The sequence below is a fragment of the Lampetra planeri genome, chromosome 1, assembly GCF_965212315.1.
Source record: "Lampetra planeri chromosome 1, kcLamPlan1.2.h2, whole genome shotgun sequence".
Lineage (NCBI taxonomy): Eukaryota > Metazoa > Chordata > Hyperoartia > Petromyzontiformes > Petromyzontidae > Lampetra > Lampetra planeri.
Window position 1 is genome coordinate 31,236,668 of NC_136107.1, and position 26,322 is coordinate 31,262,989.

Genomic DNA, 26,322 nt, shown 5'->3' on the forward strand with positions numbered 1-26,322 from the left:
ACATCTCTTATGTCGCAGACGGACAAAAAATATGGCATCTGTGCAGGACCGCCCTGACCTGAAACCACATTGGGGCTCCACAAGCCTCTCCTCAGCGTGCCTGACAAGGCGATGTTGAATAATCCTTGCCAGGACCTTTCCCGGCACACAGAGGAGGGAGATGCATCTGTAGTTGTTACAGGTATGTGCGGTCCCCATAATTAAAGAGGGGGGGGGATCACCAGGGCATCCTTCCAATCCTGCGGAACCCATCCAGTGGGCCAGATGTATTATGTCATATAGGGCAGTCTGCACACAAACGCCACCCTCCCGCAGCATTTCACTTGGGAGATCATCTCTACCCGGCGCTTTCATGGTCTCAGAATCTCGATTGCTTTCCGTACTTCCTCAACAGATGGTACTGCAACCAGCCACTCACAGGGGGTGACTACTTCCTCCAATATTTGTGACACAGCAGCCTCAGCAGGGTCATCCTCACTTTGCTCCATGAATGTTTTCCAAGCTGAGAGATTTCCCCTCCTCCAAGACCTCACAGAAATGTTCAGCAAATCTGAAAACCTATTCCTAGGGGGTCGGAGGTCGGATCTCACACACACAGACAAATGTGTAAATACACGAATAGGCATACACGTACCCGGGTGGGAATACACTTGAATGGACGCACTTGCATGCTTACACACGCAATCACAAATTGCTGCTTCAGTGACCTTAAATAGAATAGCACGATTCTGGAAACATGAGGGTGCATGTCTTTTGTAGACGTGCCAGTTAGGACTTACCAAAGTCTGTGTTCGTAAGTCGGGCGTTCGTAAGCTGATGACTAACTGTGCAACATTATTAAACGTGAACAATGATCAGTAATGGTCTTCTTCATGCACGTCAATTCGTGTTTCCAAAATCTCTGCAACCTCTGCTTTTCACCTCTTTAAGTCCCATCCCAAAGCTGCCTTCGGTCATTGTAATTCTGCTTTTTTTTCATCCTCATGATTAGGCCTCGGCAAGTTAAAAGGTAAAAACAACGAGCCTACCTTTACCCTACCTTTTACCTTACCACAATACAATCACTCTACCCTTACCTTTTACCCTTTAGCAGGTAAGGTAAAAGGTAAAAAGCAACGAGCCTACCGTTTACCCTTACCCCATAAAAATTACCCGATTACAGGGTAATTACTAGGGTACTACACATAAAAAAGGTTTATAACGGTAAATGCTAGGTAGAGCGCTTTATCCATATAGAATACTCTCGATGATTCCAATTTTACACACTTTCTTTTAACTCACTCTGTTATCGTTGTTGTATCCTCAAATCTTGTAACTCAATTTTAACCCACTTCCCAATGTGGTATCGACTGCACACTTGGTATACTTATGGCTTACTGATGACAATACTATATTCTATCATAAAATATATATATATTTTAAAAATTCTTTTTATATGGAATGTTTCGGCTTGGGTCTAATTGTCGACGCTCAACTGACATTGGCTGTAAGTCACCACGGTCCCTGACGTTATGGCAAGCTTCGAGGCCACTTCCTGGAGTCGTGGAGTTCTGCCATTAGTAGTACGTTTCATAAAAGCGTGTTAAAAAAAAAGTTTTTTTAAAAATTACTTATTAAATGGAAGCCACGGACTGCGCCACGGAGCTTTTAGCGGTTAACAAGGCACCGTATTTACCGGGTAATACTTTGCGCTACCTTTACCCTAGCGGGTAATTCTTCCGAGCTACCTTTACCCTACCCTTTACCTTACCCCTTGGCATGTCGACACCTTTACCCTTTAGCTTTACCCTTTTACCCGGTAAAAAGGGTAAATTACCTTACCTTGCCGAGGCCTACTCATAATATCATCTCCCTGCACTTCCATTGGCCGTTGTGGCTTCATCGCAGTCCCGAGAGCGGTGTGTTTTGTTGCTGTTGAATAATAATCACCACAAGGCGGTGCTGTGGAACCACAGGATCCACGGAAGCTTTTGTGGTTTTCAACCCGGTGTAGGATGCCCGTTTTGTCTCAGTGAATTGGGTGCAATGTACGAAAGATGTCCATCAATTGTAAACGTCAGTGTCTTTCTTTCGATTATTTTTCATGCCGATTCGTTGTGTTATTCACACCGAAACAAATGGGCGGTTCAACATTTTGTTTGTTTAGCTCGGTGATGAAGAGGGAAAAACGAGTTACTCCCAAAACAACTATCGGTGACCAGGCGCACGTGTAGAATGCAGGTCGACACGGAAGTTTGCTCTTGGTCCGCGCGCTGATCCTACAACAGAGGCCTCGCACATTTGTATGTTTGTGAACTGTTACAAATCATTTTGAAATGTAGAATTTGAGGTTGCGGTTGAGTGGTTAACCTTTGTGCCATTGCAGTATTTTACGTAAGAATGTTACATTTTCCTTTTTTTTACGCTGTCCTGGAAAAGTTTGTGGTGAGTCCTGACCAATGCAAAATCATTCTGCCTTTTGCATTATTACATTTTTTTGCGACTTTATTACGTATGATTCATCACTTGCGGGAATTAACGATGATTTTATTTTGAATATTTACATTGCACTATCTTATGAATAAATACAAAATGTATGCATTCATTCTGATCTTTTAGTGTACATCAATATTTTGATATACAACATAAATATATCGAGTGCTTAATAGGATATTTTCCTTTTGATATGCCATCCCTAATTAGCTTTCCATCTGTTCCTCCATCCATCCGTAAGTGCAGTCGATGGATGGGGGTGAGTCGGGGTGTCGATCCTTAAACTCACATCGATGATACAATTTATGAACTAAACTCTCGAATGGGAGCTGTGTTGCCATACGGGACTGACACTATTCTGAAACGACCACATTCAGCAATAGCTTATTGTGCAAAAACACTATTTGGACATAAACGGAAGGAAACACGCCTATCTGCAAATCTGAAAATGGGAGTTTCCCCAACAGCTACTCTCGGTTTACGTACTGATAGTGAAATGCTTCCTCGGACGAAGGCGTGTTTCGAAATGTTATTGAGTCCACGCTGACGCATAAAGTTTTCATTGTAGGCACCAAACTTGCCAGAAAATGACGACGCTTGATGCGGTTTTAAGTTATATTTTATTTTTCCTTTTAAAAACTCCAAACCTCTTAATCTCTATATGTACACGCACGTAGCAATCCAAACCTTTAATTGAGTTTGAGTTAATATTGGTACAAAAAAACCCAACAAATAAATACCATTTTAAAATAAATCATGCTTTCTCTAAGACTTTAGAACTGTGATTCATTTCCAGATTTAGGCTGCAAAATCGATGTTACACTACAAGTATTGCATTGAAGTTTTTTTTTCTATCTTGTTAACAAAATCTCTACCCCGGTTCAAACCAAAACACACGCAACTCAACAATTTCTCGCTAATAAATACGTAACATCTGGAGGTGCGCGCTCCATCTGGAGGTGGATGATCTGATTAAAGCCACCAGCGATCATAGGCGCAAGCATTGCAAAGACTGATTTCATTTTTTTGAAAAAATCCAGTCGGTATTTTCAGTCGACAGACTTCTCACCAACTTGGTCAAAAACACTTTTCCCTCATTTTCCCCAAACTCCAAAACAACCACCACAAGCAACGACAAACAAACTCCATGATTTTTTTTAACGAACCGGTTGGTCATTTGCATGCAGGTTTGGCTGCAGTGTTTTATTTTATTGTTGTAAACTGACAGCCTTGCACACACAAAGACCCTCGCAAATCCTTCAACAGACTGTCGGGGCAAGTGCTGTTAGCGAGCACACGAGGGGGTGGGTGGCCAACAGCACGTCCGGCCGCCTTTGTCTCCCCAGCGTTGATGTTTACAGACTGCACTCGCTGCTCATTCAAGGCTGAGTCGACCTAGGGGAGGCACGCAACTCGTTCAGATATTCGTCACCGATGTTGGTCGTGAGTGGGAATCGAACTCGGGTCGCCGGGCTCGTAGTGCAGTGCGCTAACTGCTGCGCCACCGCTCACACGCACGTGCACACACAAATAGCATGCTCTCTTGCTGCCGATAAACTTTAAAGTTGCTCAAGGTGTATGTTGGAATCCTCACATCAATGTAATTATCAGAATACGTAAGTGCTCTGTTCTTTATGGGTTAAAAAAACAAGTGTACATGAAGATAAACTGCGCGTGTGAGCGCTGTAAACAACTTAACAGATATGTACATACTGTATTGGGAGAGTTGATACAGCGAATTAATTAACAAAAAACTTGGATATAACAGTTGGGGGAATAGAAAACTGAAGTTTCCCTTCACACTTGAAATACGAACGGACCCTCGTCTGAACTGAGATCGACAGAACAAAAACATCTGAACTAATCATTTGCATTTCCTTCAGAATCGGATTTCACTGCCACAGCTTCCGTGAATCTTTCATGCTTGAATTTTTTTCAGTAAAAAAATTCTAATTTGCGAGCAGTGCCACAGTCGCTGCATTTGATCAGTTTGACACAACACCATCAACAAACATTATCGTAGACACAATTTTGATTAATCATTGTGAACCATAAAACCCCATAATAACATGATTTTTAGAAACCCAACAATCGTTGTGTTGTTGCATATCTTATTGTAAAAAAAACATATCCAACCAAAACTACGAATGCAAGTTTACATTTGATTAAAACACAAACGTCAAAAATGATAACGGTTCATTGTAGCCCGCTTGCGAGTCGACAAATCAAGTGGGCGATGTAAATCAATGGGCCACGCCCGTGGACACGATGACGTCGTCAACGGAAGTCAGAGTTGGAAATAAGTGCGTCCCCTCGGGCACGTGAGCACGGCAGACACGCAAGCAACACTCACCCACCCACTCAACCGCCCACCCACGCACTCACTCACTCGGTCACCCAACCACCCACCCACGCACCCACTCACCCACCCACGCACCCACCCACGCACCCAGTCACCCACCCACTCACCCACGCACCCACGCACCCACTCATCCACCCACCCACTCATCCACGAACCCACTCATCCACGCACCCATTCATCCACCCACCCACTCACCTACGCACCCACTCACCTACGCACCCACTCACGCACTCACCCACCCACACACCCACGCACTCACCCACCCACGCACTCATCCACCCACACACGCGCCCACCCACCGCACGGCCTGTCTGTCACCTTTTCCATGGGATCAACACAGGTCTCATGGTCGATCCCGCGATTTCACATCTCACTGGGATTCCATCTCTCGATGCGCTCTCCCTGGTTGGCGTTAGTGGAACGTTCACGGTCGTTCCCACCGCTGGAGCCGCAAGCTCCCGCTGTGCTTCACAGCCGTCGCTGCTCGCGAACGCTGCGCTCTCCCGTGTTACTTCGGGTTGCCACCTGCCAGTGATTTTCCCAGAATCGCTCTCATTTTGAGGAGGTTACTGTCCTGGGAAATGTGTAAGTCTCCCTGGGACATTAAAAGTCCTCGCAATTTTGACGGTTTTATAATAATAATAATGAGCCACTGGAGACAATGCCGTTCTCCCCTGCCCCGGTGTTGAGAGATTTTGTGATATTGTTCATGTTTCCATGATACGTTCCTGAGAGATGACAACCCTGAAGCCACTGCACGCGCTGGGTCTGACCGTGTGTGGATGTGTTCGCAGAGATTTGCCAGACAGATGTTGGTTGCTTGGTAACATGAGGAACCATGAACCCGTGCGTTATAGCAGACATACAAATAACAGCATTTGTTTAAATACAATTTTGAGGCACTAGGATTCCAATTATAAACAATTTTACTACCTCGATTTTTTTTGCAAATCTAAATTTATCGTTGTGTAGGTGAGCGAGACGCCATGGGCGGGGAAGGAAATCTCTAATTTAAGACACGACATTGCAGCAAATAGCCGAGACTATATTTTCCATGGAACAAAAAAGTGGCTGAAAAACTACAAAACTAGTCCCGGAGTGTTTAACGCCAGCGTTGGGTGACGCTCGGGTTATTAACAGAGATTCTCCTCCGACTTGGGTGAACACGGTCACCAAGGGTGACATGTTTGCCTCGGCATTCGAGACCAATCAGAACTTATAACCCCCCCCCCAACAGCTGACTGGATGCCCCACACTGAGCAATGCTCCATTCAATGCTTGCAGAGCCATCCACTACACTGGAGGAGTGGATAAAACTGGCCACCTGCACCCAACATCTTTAAATACACCCCGAGTATGAACCTAGGCTACGTATGTTTAATGTTACCATTGCTAAAATGCACTCAGTATTAATCTGTTTATTTTATTGATGCCATTGATTGAAATAAATGCTCGATTGATTAGAAAAAAATCCCATGGTAACCCATCACCAAATAGAGAAAACAATAATCCTCTGTCTAATTATAGTTATGGATTCACCCTAAGCCGGATCTTTCACGAGACGTGAAAATTGACGGTGGCGCCGATTCAACGCGAACACTCCACAAAAGGTTTAATTACTTTGAGTGCATTAGCAGTGGCCAACTGTTGTGGCTCATCACTAACCTGCTGCACTGACACGAGAGAAGAAAAAAATGAATCGATGTTAGTTTAAATGAGTGGAAAACCGGGCAAGACGGGCAACCTGATGTTACGTCATTATACTTTCCCCATTCTCACTACTGCATCAGCCGGGAACTCCAAAGTACCCCCCCAACCCCCCCGTGAAGGGTTGCGTCGAGTAACCAAACCACTGTGACCCCCACCGTGGTGTTTGTTACGATTTGATTGGCTACGTGGGTCGCGCTCGACAGGCCGAGCGGCGCGTTTCAGACGCCGTCGACGTTTCGCGTCCGGATTTTCGCTCGCGGCTCCGTGCCGCTCCATGCGGTCAACTCCCCTCGCGCCGTCCCCAACACGCCAACGGCACAACAACAACAACAGCAGCAGCAGCAGCAACACCAAAGCCTGCACCTCAATTCACCCACAACCCGAATGCTGCAAGGTGCAGCCAGTCACAAGCCACGGGGCGCCGCACGTAGTCCACCATTGTAAGCTTCCTTCCATCCATCAATTGAGGAACACTTGTGTGCCTCGTGCTTTTGTCAACAGCCGAGTCCACGCCAGTTCCTCCCATCCAATGTTGTTGGGTGGCTCGGGGTTGGGGGGGATGGGTGACAAAAACAGAAACGGATCCTCCTTTGCCAATCCGACCCCTTCTCCGGAGACTCTGCCCCTTGCCCGCCGCGCTCTCAAGGCACTCACGCCCTGCGTGCTCGCGACTCGTGCTTGAGGATCGCCTGCCCGCTCAAGCCGAGCGAGGGGCTCGGGTTTCCGCTGCCGGCGGTGGCGGCGGCTCCGGCGACGGCTCCTTGCCCGCCCGGCGCTGCCCCGAGCGCCGCCGGCGGGGAGGGTCGCCCGACCCGCTTGGCATTGCCCGGCAGGGACAGCAGGTGGCTGCCGGTGCCCGCCATGGTGCTTGTGGCTGGCGGGTCGGCCGTCGTCTGCTGTCCCCCCATGCCACCGCCACCACCACCTGCGGTGCACAAAGGCAGAGAAATGGGGAGATCGTGAGCACGAGTTGATCAGCGGTGTCGAACAAAGGGCACGGATGCAGTCATGCAATTCCTTGGCAGAGTGGGCCTCCACTACAGATCGGAGTTACCCATGTTTTGTTTCAGGATTTTTATTTACATTCCGTTGAATGTCCTGTATCGTCTCTTGTGGCGGCACAGGTCACGTGAACAAATTATAACAATCGAATAGTCGATTCTCACATTATTTCATGTATGTTTGAGGATTGCAATAATGTATTTTAGTCTGAATCGCTGCATGGTTAATGCCGATTAGATACGCCTGGGGTAGTGAGTGGGTCCTTGCAGTTGCGTGGCGTATGCCGTTTCCACAAAATTCCATGTCTGTAAAATTGTACTTAATCAGAGGACAACCTAAACGCAAATTTACAAACAGTAGACTCACAATTACTATTTATTGTTCATGAAAACAACCAGAAAATATTACTGGGAGGAAGCTCCTGGTTACACCAGCCCACAGGGGATTATTGTGTCCGTCCATCCGTCGTGCAGGGAGGGGCTGGGTGGGGAGGGGAGGGGCTGGGTGGGGAGGGTGGGGCTGGGTGGGGGTGGGAGGGGTGGGGCTGGGTGGGGAGGGGCTAGTCACCCCGTGGTGCCCTTATAAAACTCAACGTTTCACCTACTCACGCCGGCTTGTGCCCGCCCTCACAGTTGGGCATATTTGCGGAATACACCACGCGGCCGTTGACCCTGGCCATTGACCGAGCAACTCAACGTTCCTACCAGCTCCCTCCGCAGGAATGTGTTAAACATTTCTGCTGCATTGGCAGTGGTGCAGAAGTATACTAATCAAAAACAACACGCTCGTCACAAACACTGTGGCCTTAAAATAAAAAATAAAAATTGTTTTGAATAATGGCCCTCTTCAAAGCACCATATTGTTGACGCATGTGTTGAGTTTAGATACAATCACAACATCTGTCTTGTAGTTTATAATATTTCTAAGAATTCTGTAAAAATTATACAATAGTTCGTGTTTTATATGTTTGCTGTTTATACACATTGCATTCGGTAAGTTATATAATGCTTGGCCCAAACATGTTACATTTTATTTCGCAAGATAACAAAAGAACGAAATCTCCAAACCACATATCTCGAGGCTTTACATATACAGCGCCAGCATTCACATCCATGAGCCATGTTTATTATTCGACTCGGTAACAAGGGAGACTCAATCACGGCTACAGGGGGCACATCATGTGGCTGTGCCAAGTCGCTGTTTGTGTTCATGCGCATGGTACCGTGGCATGAGTAAAATAGTGTCGGTTTACACGCGGTTAATTGGACATGTACCGATGCGTTGGTTAATCAATTCATATCAATTGTTAATTTTAAAATTCACAAATCTCATTATGTGCCTGTGATTATCGATGTTGATAGCAGCCCTGACAAATGAGGGTTGGTGATGGCAGGGAGAAGTCCTTCATCCACCAGAGGATAGACAATGGAAGATGCACACTGTAAGTATTATCTATGCGTGCAATATCCACATGGGTGTGTGCAGTTGCACTCCACATAACACACAAGGTGTCCACACACGGTGCGTATACTGATAGTGATTTAATTAAATAAACATATCTCCATTCCTCTCTCCACATGAAAATATATATATTTGTTTATCCATGACACAAATAGTATTCCATCAGCATTTGTTTACTCAGCATTACTTTGGACCAGTTCCGACCTTCTGGGTCTCATCATCAGGCAGGCTTGTTGAACAAACACTGCTGGGTTACCAGATGTTATTGACGATTAATTGCAGGCACATCAATAGTGTATAGTGTGTACACATCATGCATACACACCGTGTGTCACTATGGAACCACTGCACCGCTGCTTTCCATTAAATATGCACCGATGCGACAACACATACACACATAAAGCGTGCGTGTATAAACATAGAGACACGCACGCACAGATATGGGTTTAAATTAAGAAAATTATCTGGTAAAACGGTGTTGTATGTATGTTGAACTTCTTTTGCACTGTACATAGCCGCCCGCGATAATTAATCGGAGGTGCGGCAGTGGTGTACAAGCACAAATAACAGAAACACATTCATGAATAACACAATGGCCTTAAAAATACAAAGTGTATAATATGGAACGTTTTGTGCAATGACTCTTCTTCACAGCACGTCACGAGGCCAGAAAGGTGGAGTAAAATTAGTCAGCTATGAAAAATACGAAAAGGTTTGAACCTTTCTGGCAATAAAACAGATGTTAAAATGTTCAAACACCAAATACATACATTTTGTAAGGAATAAAGTCTGCATTAACCACCCGTACTTGTGGTGAACATTCAAACAGACATGCCCTGATAATATAGGCATTGTCTTTGAGACAGAATGGACTACACCTAAGACAGCCTTCTTTATGGCCTAGTCTCACCACCGTTGTCAGATCGGAGAATGCCAGAAGGCCAACAGCAAATACAACGCACGATCAGAGCATTTATAGCTCGGGGTGAGCAGATAAAAACGGTCCCATGATAAAATGAGTCAGTTATTCACCTAAAAATTAGAATCGGCTACTTTTGTACGTAGTCAATTACTCAGGTCCCTTTGAAAATGGCTCCCACACCCTCCATCCTGCCTCCCGAAGGCAGGAAACCCCCCAACAAGCCACGCCCAGCCGATAATGCTGATGATGATGACACAAAGCCCTGCCCATCACCTCCCATCAGGGCCACATGTGGGAGCAAAGGGCGAGACTTTATTTCCAACGATCTTCTGTCATCTAATTAAATTGTATAATTTCAGTTTAACACGTAGGCTTTTGCGACCAATATCATCCATAATAGAGGTTTTTTGGGTTAGATCGCGTAAATATATAAATGTGTCGTTAAAACCCGCCACCATCCAACACAGCCAACTAGTAAGGGTTGTCACGTAAACAGAACGTGCCAATTCGTCACTCGTACAACACACCGGTGTCTTTGAGAGCCAAGCCACAATATTTATAATCTGAGTACGACGTTTCGCCAGTAATTACAACTAGATTCATCAGGCGACAGCCAGATTTGTGGAGAAGTCTAACTGTTTTGTTCCTTATATGGAGGCGTAGATGTGGTGACCACACTTCTGCGCTCTTGCACAATGTGGGAGGGGGGGGGGGATTACTGAGTCAACGTACATTATGCATGTGCATTATGCGAGCCCTTTGATCTTGTCCTTCCTGTCTATTGTGTGTATTAAAATAGCCGTACCAACGGTAATCCCTCTTGAAGTATGGTGCCCTTTGTAGGCATGCATTTAAATAATGTATTATTTGAAAATTCGCTTCCACGCAGCACTAAGGCGGTAGCTATCTGAACGGTTAAAATGATTTTAATTATTTCAATTTCGATAGATTCTCTAATGATTCTTGGCCAGTAGTAGCTAGTTTTGCACAGAACTTAAACATTATCAAAATCAATTGAGTGTCCTTGTTGGCACACATGTTCTGCTACTACTATCAGTTGTATTTGGGAGTATTTCATATTTCTCTGATGTTATTTTAGTATCGTGCTGATCATTCGTCCTGTTTGCCCAACATAACATTTACCACACGTGCAGTTAATCCTGTACAAACCTTCTGTTGATAGCTTCGGTAATACATCTTTTGTACCAGATATTAATTTCTGTATTTTATGTACCGTGCCAAATCTGACTTGGATGTTTTGTTTTACCAACATCTGGCTAGTTTATCAGTTACTCCCGCAATGTACGGTATTTTGATCGTTTTAATTACTTGGGCAGTTTCAATGCTCGTGTTATTTGATTTGGTTTTGGCATTCAATGCCGTGTTGATTTGTGCATCATTGTAACCATTCATTTGCAGCTCTTCTTTAACATGTTGAATTTCACTTCTCGGACTGTCACCATCTGACAATTTCTTAGCTCGATGAATGAGCGTCTTGATAAGAGCAGATTTTTGTGTGGGGTGATGGTGTTACTCTGCATTCAGATAGGCGTCAGTATGCGTTTTCTTTCAGCAAACCTTGTGTGTTATTTTTTCCATTTCGACCCCGTCTGGGCAGAATATCCATAAATGGTAGAGTTCTGTCAGCTTCCACTTCCATGGTAAACTGGATGGATGGGTTTTGCGAGTTGAGATGATTTAGAAATGTGTTCAGTGTATATTTGCCGTGTGACCAGACCACCAATGTGTCATCCACATATCTAAACCAAGCGGATGGTTTTAGTGTGCTTGAGAAGCTATTACTTTTGTTTCAAAATCTTCCATGTACAAATTTGCTATCACAGGAGACAAAGGAGAGCCCATTGCTGCTCCTTCCTTTTGTTTATAGAAGTCACCTTGCCACGAGAAGTAGGTGTTCTTTAGACGGTGTTCAGCTCGTCTTGGGTTGTCTTTAGCTAAACCTTCGTTCGTTACCAGAGAGTCGAGTAATTTAATTGACTCGTTGACCAGAACCCTCGTGGAACAGAGAAGTCACATCAAAACTTACGAGAATATCGTTAAAGTTAAGGTTAATATCTTTCATTATATTTACGAGATGTTCAGAGTTTTTGATGAATGAAGAGGTCCTACCGATGTAGGGCTGTATTTGTTTCATTACGTATTGTGCTAATTTGTACGTGGCAGAGCCTATTGTACTAACTATGGGTATTAATGGGACATCAGGTTTGTGAATTTTTGGTAGCCCATAAAGTCTTGGTGGTTTTGTTTGCCTTGGTTTGATCAAGTATTGCTCTTCCTTGGGAATTGATGACTTGGCAATGACTGTCGTTGTTTTACGCTCCAAGGTGCTGGTTGGGTCTCGTTAATTTTAAGGTAAATATTTGATTTCATTATCGTAGTCCTCACGGGGCATCACAACAGTTGATCGGCCCTTGTCAGCAGCAAGAATTTGTATATCTTTATTTGCTCTCAATTCTCTTAAGGCTTTTGCTTCACTGACGTTAATATGTGTTGTGTGCTGTACCGGTGTGCTGTACTAGTGACGAATTGGCACCTTCTGTTTATGCGACAACCCTGACTAGTTGGCTGTGTTGGGAGGTGGCGGGTTTTCAACGACACATTTATATATTTATGCAATATAACCAAATAAAACTCTATTTTGTATCATTTCATCCGTAAAATCGGTCCAGCAATCGACAAATTGTAAAATCAGAGAGCCCAGCTCTTGTTTAAATGCACGTACATGTGGTGGAGGGATTTAAAGGCGCGTGTAGGATTGCTGCGATGTGGTGATACGATGATATATAGTGAACGGTATAAGAGCCACAATATTGGTATCGTCTGTTTTGCTAAATATCGTGAATTTTGTTGCTGTGTATTTCTGCGTTTTGACATTAACATTTCTGACCAAATATTTAGAATGATTCAATAATGTAATTTCACAGAAAAGTAAAAGTAACTGCTATTACCTATTAAATTCGTGCTTTGTAAATAGTTTTCTGGATAATTTGACTGCACGATAATTACGTGATATCATCCCTTTCATAGTTATATTAAATGTTTCGTTATTTCCTGTTAAACTGGCAGCATGTGCCCTCTGATCATTATAGACTGTAAAGTTATAATCAGAAACACTGAAGGAAGGCCTGTGTTTGAGTTAACTGCACAAAAATAACAATACAAGCGTGAAATACAATTACGAAGTTATGGGATATCGGGATATAATGGTCGTCTTGTGAATATTGTGTCGTGCGGCGTGGTGACCTCGCGTCTTCTTCTGCAGCGCCAGCGCTCGGTGCCGCTCGCCGTTCGTCTGGAACACGGTGCTGGGAGGCGTCGTCAGCGGATCCAGGGAGTGCAGCTCTCCACCTGCATCGTCAACGTCGACGTCGTCGGCGTTGACAAATCATCAGTAACATCAACCATCGCGCAAGAATATCAAACGAGTTCTAAACCCACACATCACACAAATAATTGATATGGTGCTCATTTATCATCTAAAGTAATCCATTATCATTACTTTAACATCTCACCAATTGTCCAGAATAATCTTTGGCATTATTGAATGTAATTGACGGATCGGCACTTTCCTCTTTGTCATCCATCTGATAATGTCACGAACCCACGTTCGCTCCGTGAGGCCGTGCCCCTACTCGCCTGTGGGCTGATATCCGGGTTGGTGCTTTGCTCTGACGATGACAGCCGGTGCGATCCCTCCTCCACCACCGGCACCGCCACCAGCGCCGGCACCGCCAGGGGCTGGCGGGGGGTGCAGCATCACTGCGGCGCGGGCTCGGGGCTTGGGCTGCCCGGGGTTCTGGCCGGCACGACCCCCGGCCCCCGTGGGCCCGGCGGCGGCCGCTCCCGAGATCTTGTGGTCAGACAGCGTCTCCAGGACGCGCTGCTGCGTGGCCTTCGGCTTGGGCAGCTGTTGTGGAGGGAGAGGACGGAGTCTTTCAAGTCTGGACACGCTTCAAGGTCAGATGATTTTATTTGCTTCAGGTGTTTCCGCAATTTATTGTCGTTGTGCTATTATGTCGTGTCATGAGATGACAAATCTACGTGGAACTTCCGCGGACCATGCAAGCCTGTGTGGTAGAGAATGTCCGATGCAAGCGGACTTTAACTGAACTTCTGAGATCCATTCAAATGGTATTTTTATCCCCACACGCGGAGACAGCACACATTTTCACACGCCCTGCTAAGAGGGAAAGTCTTGTTACCAACTTGACAGTGAAACTGATATCCAGCCAAATTTAGTGGAAAATCAAATTTAAGGGTTTTTTTATTGGCGAAATTGGTTTCCAGGCACTAGCCATCAGCTTGCTATACTCAGATTGTATGCAGGAACTCGCTGACAAAGGCAAATATCAGTCCCAATAACTACGCTCCATAGCGAATGAACGGCCACATTAATATATGTCTTCATGGACTCCACGCATTGCTGTGACTGTCGACTGCTGAAAATATTTTGGCAGATTGACTGGATGTGAGATATTATTCAGGAGGATAAACTGTACGTGGAGTCTCAGCCAGCCACCGATACATTATTGTAGAGCTTCTGAACCAGGTTGATTTCCCATTAACAGCAATGGAGAAACGGGAGGCCCAGATGGCTGCAGAGCAAGTTTGCACAGGGACTTTACAGTCCTGATGTTAATTAAAATACGCGGTGCAAACATTGGCACCAGCATTTGCTGGCCCCCACTCTGAAACCCACCGCGCCGTCTCACTGTAGCCTGGCGGCGAGCCACTGAGGCGTCACGTTTCGACCTTGGAATGATCTCAGTGTTCTCGGGGAGGGGGCTCGGCGACGTGGTCGGCCTCACGTTACTGCCGGGGACAACGGGCAGCGCGTGTAACCGGAGAGGGAGCGAACAGCGGCTCGCCCCCCCACCGGGCCGACGAAAAAGGCAAAAAGAAACGGACCGCCGGCTTGCGCGCCAACTCTCCGTCACCTCTGGGGGCGGTCAAGGCAGTGGACGCGATGGAATAAACCCCTGGCGGCTTCGTGTCTCGCCCCGGGCGTGCACTGCGCGTGGCGATGGCCGTGCCTCGCCGCTTGCAGTGAGGGCTGCGTTGAGAGCTGGCAACGTTGTGCAGTTGGGCTAGTGTCAAGCTAAAGTGTTGCATGTATGTGCGTTGAACTTCTTTCCTACCGTACGTAGGCAACCGTGCCAATCGGAGGTGCGGGGGATGGACAAATGCAATCGAGTGCAATTGCCATCTCTTCCGCGCTCGCTCCGGCGTAAAGGTGCAAGCCCTGAAATTGCTTGTTTACGCTACTGCTGCCAGATGGCCCTCCACTAGACGGAGCTTTGCAGAGTCACTTAAGACTTCGATTGCCGTCCCTCCCACGCTGGCCCGACGTCGCGCAAGAGGTGGCAGTACCCACACTTCACCCCACGACATGCCACCACCCGCCAATCGACTAACTGTGGGCGTGCACATTTGCACTGCTGGGTATACAGAGGAGGGGGATTAAGAAAGCTGCCGCGTTTTTTTTCTGTAATCAATCCTCTTTCCTTGTTCCGGTTCGCGCCTTGTACCAGGCTGGTGTCGAATGTAAAAAAAAAAAGAAAACTGCCGTGCCAAGAAATTGAATCGAACCGGTGACCTCCGGGTTAGAAGTTCAACCATTACAGCACCACACTACAACAGCAACCCTGTTGTGTTAATGCGCACCGTATTCTTAAGCCACTCGGCCGTGTTCTGGCTTAACACGAGCGAGGCAAGTGACGTCACGACACACAGGGCCGTGGCCCCATTGAACTCCGTGATGTCATGAGTACCGAAGCAAAAAGAGCCGCTGCTCTTACAAATCAGTGCTGCCGGTCCCGAGACTCCAGCTCAATTAATAATGACGTGGGCACAGCTTTTCCGAAATCACGGAGTGCCACGGGCAAGAGAATTGGACAAGACTGGCCAGAGCCCGACCCAATGAATGCTGCGCTGTGCAATGCAGGATCCTTGTTCTAGCACAATGGGTTCCCAACCCTTTCTGGATCCGCCGCCACCGTCCACTGTCCAGAATTCTTTCGCGGACCATTGTGCACCAAGAACATTTTTTTTTTTATTAAAATGGCTATATCTTCGCATTTACAACAGTTCCACGGAAGCATTTCCCACTTGCCTTATGAACCACTAGTGATTAGTCCATGGACCACATGTTTGCAACCAGTGCTCCAGCAGTTTATCATTCACTGGCAGCGTTTCAGAACTTTACTGTGAGGCTAACTCCAGACGGCCCATTCACCGACCCCGCACATGAACACGCGAACACTGCCGATTAACTCCCCCACGGCGTGAATAAGAAAGACGACCTTCCCCGAGCCAGGAGTTTGTTTTTTTGTCTATTTCCGTGGGTTCAGCCACACCTCTCGCTAGCACTCACCGCTTGTCTGCCGACCTCGAAGGAGCGCGACCGCGTCTTGCGTCCGTGCGGCTGCTCTGCATTAGCCTGGCTCTGCTGCTGGTGCTGCTGATGCTGCTGGTGCTGCTGATGCTGCTGATGCTGCTGATGCTGCGACATCGGCGGGGGAGCCTGAGCACCGTACGGGGCGGCTCGCCGGGGCTGCCGTCGTGCCTGCAGCTCGGCCCGATCGCTCTGCAGGGAGTCGGCCCGCTCCCTTCCGGCCAGCGCGTTGGGCCCCGCGCCGCGAGCCGGCAGGGTCCCCCCACGCGCCGCCGCGGTGGAGCCGGGCCCGAGGCTCTCCTCGCTGCTCGCCTGGTTGACGCGGAAGGTGCCCGTGTGGCTGCCCAGGGCGGTGCCTGACTCGCAGGGACGGGCCATGCCAGGGAGAGGCCGAGAGTCGATTAAAGTCAAAGTGATTCTCTGCTCAAGTGGGCATTGAGGCGATGCTACTCATCTCCTGTTTACAGCCCGCACCTCCGATTAGCACGGTTGGCTACGTACGGCGCGAAAGAAGTTCAACATGCATACAGCCCTCAGCCAGTGGCGGAAAGTTCTCATTCCTACGACAGGGGCGAGTCTATCCATAGGGCACCCACTGTGGACTTCTCCACACAGTGATAATGATGACCCCAGAGGGATGATGGATTGCATCAACCCTCCCGACCAGCACTTGTTTGGTTAATACGCCCACCGCGGTATTAATCAGGACCGCCGCTACATTCGAGAAGTGAACTACTGTAACATGATGCGGACGTGCAGTCTGTTTTAAACCCATCCACGGAACAAAACACCTGCAACACATGCATCATTCCTGTACAGACCACGAAGATAAACGATGGCCACAGCCACCGCCGCCACCGCCACCATTGCCGTACCTAGCGAGTGCTGAGAGTTCACATGGGAGGCCGTCATTCCTGACCCGAACCCCAACCCCGCTCCCTCCAGGGGCTCCATGGCTCTCGCCCGCGACCTCCGCCGCTCAGCGATGACGGAGATGCTCTTCGTCCCCGTGGCGATCTCCGCGGTTATGGCCGGTGCCACCCGGGTGTTGATGCCGCTGTTGCCATGCTGCTGCTGCTGGTGGTGGTGGCTGTTGACGCTGTTGAGGTTGACGACGTTGCTGTTGTTGTTGCCGCTGGCCTGCGTGCGTCCACGTGGCCTGGCGCGTCTCTGGTCCCCGTGTCCCAGTGCCGCCCCCCCTCGTGTGCCCTCGGGGGCCGGGTCACCTGACAGGCTGCTGTTGCAGCGGTCGCTCAGGCTGGCCAGGCTGCTTGTGTTCTGCTCCGGTTTCTGTGTGGCGGTTGAGGGGGGAAGGGGCGGGGGTGGATTACCGTGAGTGAGGTCGTCAACAGTGCCATCAGTTGACATCTTACGGTGGTGAGAAGTTAACTACCTCACCTGCTATACGGGAGGTTGTGGGTTTGATCCCGACCCTGACACTCGCTGTATATTTGTAGTTTGAGTGTCACTCTACCTGTGGTCATGTGGATATTTCTCCTGGTTCCTCCAGCTTTTCCCTCCACGATAAGAAACACGCGTTCAGAGTACTTGGCGGCTGCTATACATGTCCACGTGATAAGCCACTTCGTCGAGCTATCATTTGTGGCCAGGTCATTTCAGAAAAAGCAGTGGGCCTTACCTGGTAAAATAAAAAAAACATAAAGCTGCAGCCCTGCAATTGCTTGGTCACACCACTGCTGGCGGAATGGCCAGGAGGTGGTGGCTCTGCACGCCTCTAATCCGTCCCTGCGGAGGCAGCGAGGGTTGGCGGATCACGCAAGTGGTTTTTTGCTTTTATTATTTTCAATTTATTATTTGTATTTTTTATAATTTTTATAATTTTTTGTTTTTAATTTTTATTTGATTTGATATTTTTTTTTTATATCTGCGTGACTTTACCCGAAAGAACCAAGAATGGTGAAACCCCCATCCTGTGCGCATCGAGGAGGTGCCATACCCTGGTTCGCCAGTAGAAGGCATGAGAGCAAATGTGGACTTCACCTGTTCCATCTGTATTGGATAGTGTTCCCCCACTCTCCAGGCACTCCAGTTTAATCCCACATGTAAACACTCGTTAAGTGACTTATGCTGGTAGGAACTTCCTGGTTACACCAGCCCACAGGGGATTATTGTGTCCGTCCGTCCGTCGTGCAGGGAGGGGCTGGGTGGGGAGGGTGGGGCTGGGTGGGGAGGGGAGGGTGGGGAGGGGCTGGGTGGGAGGGTGGGGAGAGGCTGGGTGGGAAGGGGAGGGTGGGGAGGGGCTGGGTGGGGAGGGTGGGGCTGGGTGGGGGGTGGGAGGGGTGGGGCTGGGTGGGGAGGGGCTGGTCACCCCGTGGTGCCCTTATAAAACTCAACGTTTAAACTACTCACGCCGGCTTGTGCCCGCCCTCACAGTTGAGCATATTTGCGGAATACACCACGCCGCCGTTGACCCTGGCCATTGACCGAGCAACCCAACGTTCCTACCAGCTCCCTCCGCAGGAATGTGTTAACACCGTAACGTATAGTGGACCACAGAGCTTGGGTAATTGTCAGCTGACCGATGTGGCTGCCTCTCTGCCTGGCTGTGGTTTCTCGTGTCTTTGATCATTCCCTGTCTCCGAGGAATGAGTGCGTACTGTGTGCGCTACGAGCCGAAATTATTGTTATTATTAATCAGTAGCATCGCAAGTGATATCCACTGTTTGTATGTAATCTACGTATTTATTTATTATTCAGGATTCTTTGAGATTGATGGCCTAAAACATATCCCATGGAATAAAAAAAAGATCCCATCAATACGTTTAATATTGGCTTTCACTCAGCATATCCAGGTCTGAATACCAAACTCTGCAGTTCAATCATCGCGTGATTGAAAATTCTGTTTGTGCAAGTTTTTTCTTCCTCTCTCTGTTATAATGAATGTGGGAAGAAACTGGAATGCCCTGAGAAAACCCACACTTAATGAAAGGAAAAAAAATCAAAAGCACAAATCCCATGCATAATCCCAGAGCTTATTCACGAACCCTCAACATCTCCCATGCTTGGCGCCATCTCAGCGAATGTATAGATTTTAATTTAACACACTCGCAGCCAGCAGTACAGCATCACAATCTCAGAAAAATGCATCTGGAGGGTTCGGTTGTACAACATTTTTTAAGCGAAAAGTTGCCTTGAAGTGTCAGTGCGAGCAGAAAACGTTGAAGGGAAATTACATCAGGTGTTGTGTTTGTTTGTTACGCAAGGGGCCACTTGCAGCCAATTTAACTGTCCTCTTCACAACACTCTGGGGACGCACCACTTTACACGCTCCGCAAAGATTGCTTGTCGGGTGGTAATTAAGATGGCTGCGCAATTAGGTCGGCAGAGCTGCAATACTTCGAGGCAGGTAAAGAAAATTACAGAGGATGGTAGCGTTCGCCGATATGGTGCCTGTGACGACCCGCGGTGCATGCCGCCCTCACCTGGTGCCCGGAGGAGACGGTGGTGACGCGGATTGGGGGCGGCGTGGCCACCGATGACTTGTAGATCTGCCGTGCTTTGGGGCTTTTCTTGAACACTTTGTTGCTGTCGCTTCGCCCGTTTAACGAACGCGTGCATGCACACGCGGACATAGACAAAGATCCCACCAAATCAACCTCATGGCGGGACCCCGGGGTCCCATAAGCCCCCGGCTCTCGCATAAACTGTGTCGACGAGCTCTACACGATGCGCTAATCAAAGTTTTGTTTCTTCTGCGCATTCGTCCTCGCCGCTGCGCTTGGACATCACATGACAACATAATGATCCGCGCCAGGTGGGTCGCGGTGTTTGTGTGCTCGGTGGGACGGAGTCGCCAAAAAGACATAAATTAATTACGATTTTGACTTCCGTTTATTTGAGACCCCAGAGTCACACAGCCTTGTATGTATATATGTGGAACTTCTTTCGCACCGTACGTAGCCAACCGTGCTAATCGGAGGTGCGGACTGCAGGGACGAGTGCCATTAGTGAGCACCGATGAAGGTCCGGCACGGCACACGAGGGGGTGGGTGGCCAGCATCACGTTGGGCCGCCTTTGCCTCCAAAGTGGCGATGCTTACACATCGCACCAGGTACTCATTTGAGGCTGAGTCGATCTAGCGGAGTCCCAGGAATGGTTCAGATAATCGTCACTGGTGTTGTTCATGATCGGGAATCAAACTCCCGTCACCGGGTTCGTAGCGCAGCGCGCTCACCACTACAACCCCCCGCCCCCCAACACGTACGGACAGAGACAAGACACGTGGATACCAGAAACAGACGCGCTCTCTTTGTTAGTCTGGTCGGGCTGTTGTTTGGGGTGGGCATGCTGGCGGATGGGGAGACGGTCGTCACAACACACCGCAAGATCCCCTTGAAGAAGAGGCATAAAATATTAAATTTAATGAAAACCCATCGGTTAAGCGAGAGTGTTTACCTGCTCAAATGAGCAACGGACAGTGCTCATCTCCATTGGTGGTCCTGAGCCATCGGTGGGAAGTCGACAGTCCTATGGCAAGGCTCTCTCTTTCTCTGCTTTTCATTGCACATTATCCTAGGGCCTCGAGTTAGCGACGTCAAATAAAGTAAAAGTGCAACTCCTCCTCCGCAGGGAGCGTTTAGCTGCTGCATTGTGTCCGTAAGAGCCTCCCAAGGTGGGGGGGGGGGGGTGAACCAATTATTCTGTGTTCCTTATCTCCCAGCAGCAGGGGAGACACGGGCAGTGTGCCATATTGTAACCAGGGCCTCCCGGGGGGGGCGGGGGGGGGGCAGGGGAGGGATTTGGGGTTGGGGGCAAACGATTTAATTAGCCCCCGAGTCTCACACAAAGAGAGCCCCACAACGAGCCGGTTTATATTGTCGTTAATGAACAATGGGGGGGGGGGGGGGGTGGGTAGGGTGCCCACGTGGCCTCCTCCTGCCCCATGCCTTCAGAAACCTCGGGGCTCCTCCAATGCACCGATCAAGATCCATAATATTTATTAATACCGATGTTTGTCCAGATCCGTGCGAGCGAGCGAGCGGCACCTGTGAAGGTCCACGTGAGAGTGAGAGCGGCACCTGTCGTGGTCGGGGTGGATGGGCGGCAGCGCGTCGCGCGTCGCGTCTCTTCCCCCCCGCGCCAGGCGCCCCTTGCCGCGCCCCTTGCTGCGCCGCTTGGCGTCGAGCGGCGAGCCCTCGTCCTCGTGCTCCGACTCGGGCACCTCCAGGGCCATCAGCGACGCGGGGCCCAGCATGGGCAGGGAGCGCTCCTGCGGGACGGTGAGGAGGAGTGGTGAGGGTGGCGATGGGGGGGGGGGGGGGTGCAGGGGGTGAAGGAGAGAAAGTTAAGCCCCAACCTCGTTGTGGTTAAGAGTTCTACGGTACTAATTATATTGAATCTATGCCAACGGTGCACACGCCACTGTGCACGGTATTTAAAGAATCAGAATCTGAATTTATTCTGGAGAAATCCGATTAGCTCTTTTTTTTACAGATGTCCTGTCGTTTCACAGATGCCCAGTAGAGGTTTTGTCCTCACCATAATCACCGTTGAAGGGAGACAAAACACAAACTAAAATTTTTCACAATTTCTGCCCAATAGCCATGTGTAACACGCTGTGTGCAACACACGTTCTGAGCCGTGTGGTAGCATTGGGACAGCCAGAGAGGCTGCGCTCTTGGGTGCCGCTCACCCGCAGGGCGGTGGTGGTGATGGAGTGCAGCGCCACTATCTTGTCCAGGTTCCCCTCCTCCAGCTCGCGCAGGTACGCCTGGTACAGTTCCTCCACGTCTCTCGGCACCACCACATGGTGGTCTGCAGTGGGAGTCACACACCCACTCACGTACCCATTCGCTCACTCTCCCACTCACACACTCACCTGCTCACTCGCTCACACACTCAGCCACTCGATCACACACCCACTCACGTACCACTCACTCACTGACGTGCCCATGCACTCATTCACCAACTCACACACTCACCTGCTCACTCGCTCACACACTCAGCCACTCGATCACACACCCACTCACGTACCACTCACTCACTGACGTGCCCATGCACTCATTCACCAACTCACACACTCACCTGCTCACTCGCTCACACACTCAGCCACTCGATCACACACCCACTCACGTACCACTCACTCACTGACGTGCCCATTCACTTACTCACCCACTCACACACTCACCTGCTCACTCGCTCACACACTCAGTCACTCGATCACACACCCACTCACGTACCACTCACTCACTGACGTGCCCATTCACTCACTCACCCACTCACACACTCACCTGCTCATTCGCTCAACCACTCAGCCACTCGATCACACACCCACTCACGTACCACTCACTCACTGACGTGCCCATTCACTCATGTATGTATGATGCCAGCATAATGCGGCAGAGGTGGTGGCTGCGGTGGTGACGGTAGTGGCTGCAGCGGTGGTGGTAGTGGTGGTGGCGGCGGTGGCTGCGGCGAAGGTGGTGGTGTTCGTGGTGGCGAGGGTGGCTGTGCTGGTGGCGGCGGCGGCGGCACCCACCGTGGATGAGGTCGCGCTGGTGCCGGATGACCTGGTCGCACAGCCCCGCGTGCTGCTGGTAGCGGCGCAGCACGAGGTCGCGCTGCCGCAGCAGCGTGTCACGCAGGAGCGCGCGCGACTCCAGCTCCGCGTTGTCGGCCTCCAGCTCGTGCACCTTGCATAGCAGCGCCAGCACCTGCCGCTGCTCGCCACCGCCAAGCGCCGCCGGCAGCGATTCCTCCAGCCGCACGGCGCGCGCCTTCGCGGCCGCGAGCTTCTTCTCCAGCTCGGCCTGCCCCGGCGGGAAGGCAGCGAGCGGCACCGGCGTCATCGTAGCTATCAATGGGTACTCTCTTTGAATGCAGTATTGTCATTGTTGCTGCCACCTGCGGGCGTAGGAATCTCACACAATGTCTCCACGGGTGGTTGGCACCGGCCTGCACACTCGGCAGCTGTAGCACTGTTAGCACCCGCTGAGTGACACCAGCAGAAGTTCACTCGTGTCTGCTCATCGACAGTAGCTTCATGCCGAAGAACGGCAGGAAAGTTGCTCCCTAACACACCAGCTCCTTGCCACTGTTACAAGCACCTGCTCTTCAACAACAGCGTGACGGAGAAAAGATCCCCCGTGTAGCCTTTAACAGACCGTTAGGACAAGTGCTGTTAGCGAGTAGCACCTACGAAGGCCGGCACCCAAACACGAGGGAGTGGGTGGCGAGCACCACGCCCGACCGCCTTTGTCTCCCCAGTGGCGATGTTTTACACATCCTCACCTGGTACTCATTTGAGGCTCACATACACGCACACACACACACAAACGCGCGGGGCGATCTCCGCGCGGTCCACCAACTCCCTGCCCACCCGCGCACCTTCAGCTTCGACGTGTTCTTCTGCTCGGCGAGCATCGACGAGAGCTCGGACCTTGCGCCCGACACCTCGGGGGGCTCGGGCGAGTCCGGGGGGTCGGAGTAGCCCCCCTCCTCGTCATCTCCATCGTTGTTGTCGTCATCGTCGTCGTCGTCGGTCCGCCCGCCACCGCTGCGCTGCTGCTCACCGTCGTCGGAGTCGCGGCCGCCCTTGGACTCACGGCGCCGCTCGGCGCGCCACTTACGCACGCGGTGCTGTCGCTCGCGCTCCCAGCTGGCGGGGGGGGGGGGTGGGGGGGCCATGGGGGGAGGACGGTAGGGGCGGGGCAGGCAGACGGGGGTGGTGGTGGGGGAGGTGGGGGCAGCATGGGGACAAGAATGAGGTGACAGCGGTGATAATGGAAAGTCGAGGAGGTGGTTTAGAGGGCAGGGCGTGGAAATAAATAAAAAACAAAATATGGAAAAGGGTGCAGAGGAGATAGCGGAGAGCAGAGAGAGTGTGTGGAGAGAGGGAGAAGTGGCGATAAGAGTAGAGGAGAGGGGTGAATAAGTAGGGAGGATGGCCGAAATGGATGCAGAGGAAAGGTGGCAGAGAAGATAGGAGTGGCAGTGAGAATAGGGAGCATGGAGAGGGAAGGTGATAAGAGCGTAGAATATGGGTGGCAAATAGAGTGGAGAGACAAGGCATTGATTAGAAGAGAGCAGTTACATGATAGGGCATTGTAGCAGACGCGGAGGGGTGGCAAATTTGCTGCACTCAAGAACACGGTTTTTTCAGAATCAGAATCTTTATTTATCCTGCAGAAATCCAATGGGCTTAATCTTGGGCAGCGAAAACCCCAAGTCAGCTCACTGGTCTGGACGCATACATCCCGCAACTCCGATTAGCATGGTTGGCTACGTACGGTGCAAAAAGAAGTTCAACGTACATTAATTATAAGCTCCCCATGGCCACTGGATGTTCTGAAAACGACGACGCTTTTTTATTTTAGTGAATGCAAAACCCCTAAGCCAAGCGCTGGCTTCCGGTCCTGTTGTGTTGAAGGCGAGTCGGCCTCGGCTGAGTTTGTGAATTGCGCAGACTTCTAGGATGTGGTGCACGGTTTGCGCCACCCCACGGGCACATAGGGGGCTTGCTCTTATGCCCCATCGGTGGCGCTGTCCCATACCTGTCAACCCCTTATCAGTGCCCTACCTAACTACAGACCAATTCAGACGTTACTCGTCACCCCGTACCCTTATAAATCTCAACGTTCATCCGAAAAAGTCCCATCACAAGTGAGAAAAACAAACAAATATACATTTTTTTTAAACTCAATTTCCCCGTACAAGAATACGGATAAACCATGTGGGTTGGCAGGTATGCTGTCCGCCACTCACTCGGAGATGGTGAGCAGGTGCCTGGACATGTCCATGTGCATGGCGAGGCTGGAGTTCTCGAGCTCCATGAGGCTGCGGCGGATTTCCATCTGCTCGCGGAACACGGCCAGCAGCTGCTCGCGAAGACGTGACACTTGGCTCACCTCCTCTGTAAAACACAACGGATCCCCTGTGTAACCTGAACAGACTGCTTGGGGCAAGTGCTGGTAAGCGAGCACTTGTGAAGGCCGGCACTGGCACACGAGAGGGTGCGACGCGCCATCTTTGTCTCCCCAGCGGTGATGTTGACACACGGCACCAGGTACTGAGTCGACCTAGGGGAGGCCCAGGACAAGTTTAGATATTCGTCGATGTTTTTTGGTTACGAGTGCGAATTGAACTCGGGTCGCCGGATTCGTAGTGCAGTGTGCTAATCACTGTTCTGCCCCCCCCAAACACAGCCAATGGCAGCCATCACCCAGAGAGCCAAACAGACTTGGGGCAAGCGCTGTGAGCAAGCACGTACTTAAGCTGGCGAAATGCAAAGCGCAGTCATAAAAAGCTCATCGTTCGAATGCCCCTACCTCAAAATCTCTAATTAGTCTATTAGGTACATTATTTCACATTTACACGCGTGCGATAGAGTCGAGACACGCGCCTTGTCCATCGTACAACGTTTGTTAATCACGTGACGGATGCTTGAGGCTCCCAATTGGCTGGCACCGCCACAGGGTCAGAGGTGGGGAGGTGACGGCGGGGGGAGGGGGGGTGTCGAGGGGAGACCTCACCCTGCACGTGGCGGATCGTTGGCCGCCCATCCTTGCGCGGCTGGTCCAGCACCGACTGCTGCTCGATCTTGGCCTTGAGCCGCTGGATCTCGCGCCGCAGGTCGGCGATGATGCTCGTGTACTGCGCAATGTGGTACGACACGTTCATCAGGTTCCTCCGCACCTGGGGAATCGATTGGTCGGGGTAGAAGGGGGTGGGGGGCGAAGATGCGATGCGGAATATATGTTGAACTTCTTTCGCACCGTACGTAGCCAACCGAATGTGGGATTTTCAACACGAGTTCAATGCTGTCAATGCAAATGAGTGCTGTCTTGGAGCTGAGCGGGAAGATACTTTGTCATCATCAGCAGCAGCCACCATTCTCTATCCACTGTTGGATAGTGGCCACTCGGCGCCATTTACTTGTATGTATGTTGAACTTCTTTCGCACTGTCACTAGGCAATCGTGCTAATCGGAGGTACGGAGAAAAGGACAACAAACTAAA

At 49.9% G+C, this 26,322-nt stretch overlaps 1 protein-coding gene across 1 annotated transcript in view; it reads right to left on the reverse strand.

Moving 5' to 3' along the window:
* Positions 1-4,998: 4,998 nt before the first annotated feature.
* Positions 4,999-26,322, reverse strand: part of LOC144721213 (kinesin-like protein KIF19) — an 84,367-nt gene continuing 63,043 nt past the window's right edge. Inside the window, exons 10-21 of the mRNA XM_078598648.1 lie at positions 25,837-25,999; positions 25,070-25,217; positions 23,693-23,963; positions 22,845-23,115; positions 21,999-22,120; positions 21,385-21,575; positions 19,788-19,896; positions 17,220-17,634; positions 16,324-16,700; positions 13,587-13,857; positions 13,194-13,298; positions 4,999-7,469 (exon numbers count right to left, since the gene is read on the reverse strand). Of these exons, the coding sequence (XP_078454774.1) occupies positions 7,195-7,469; positions 13,194-13,298; positions 13,587-13,857; positions 16,324-16,700; positions 17,220-17,634; positions 19,788-19,896; positions 21,385-21,575; positions 21,999-22,120; positions 22,845-23,115; positions 23,693-23,963; positions 25,070-25,217; positions 25,837-25,999 (2,718 nt within the window). The 3' untranslated portion in view covers positions 4,999-7,194. The remainder of the gene's footprint in view (positions 7,470-13,193; positions 13,299-13,586; positions 13,858-16,323; positions 16,701-17,219; positions 17,635-19,787; positions 19,897-21,384; positions 21,576-21,998; positions 22,121-22,844; positions 23,116-23,692; positions 23,964-25,069; positions 25,218-25,836; positions 26,000-26,322) is intronic.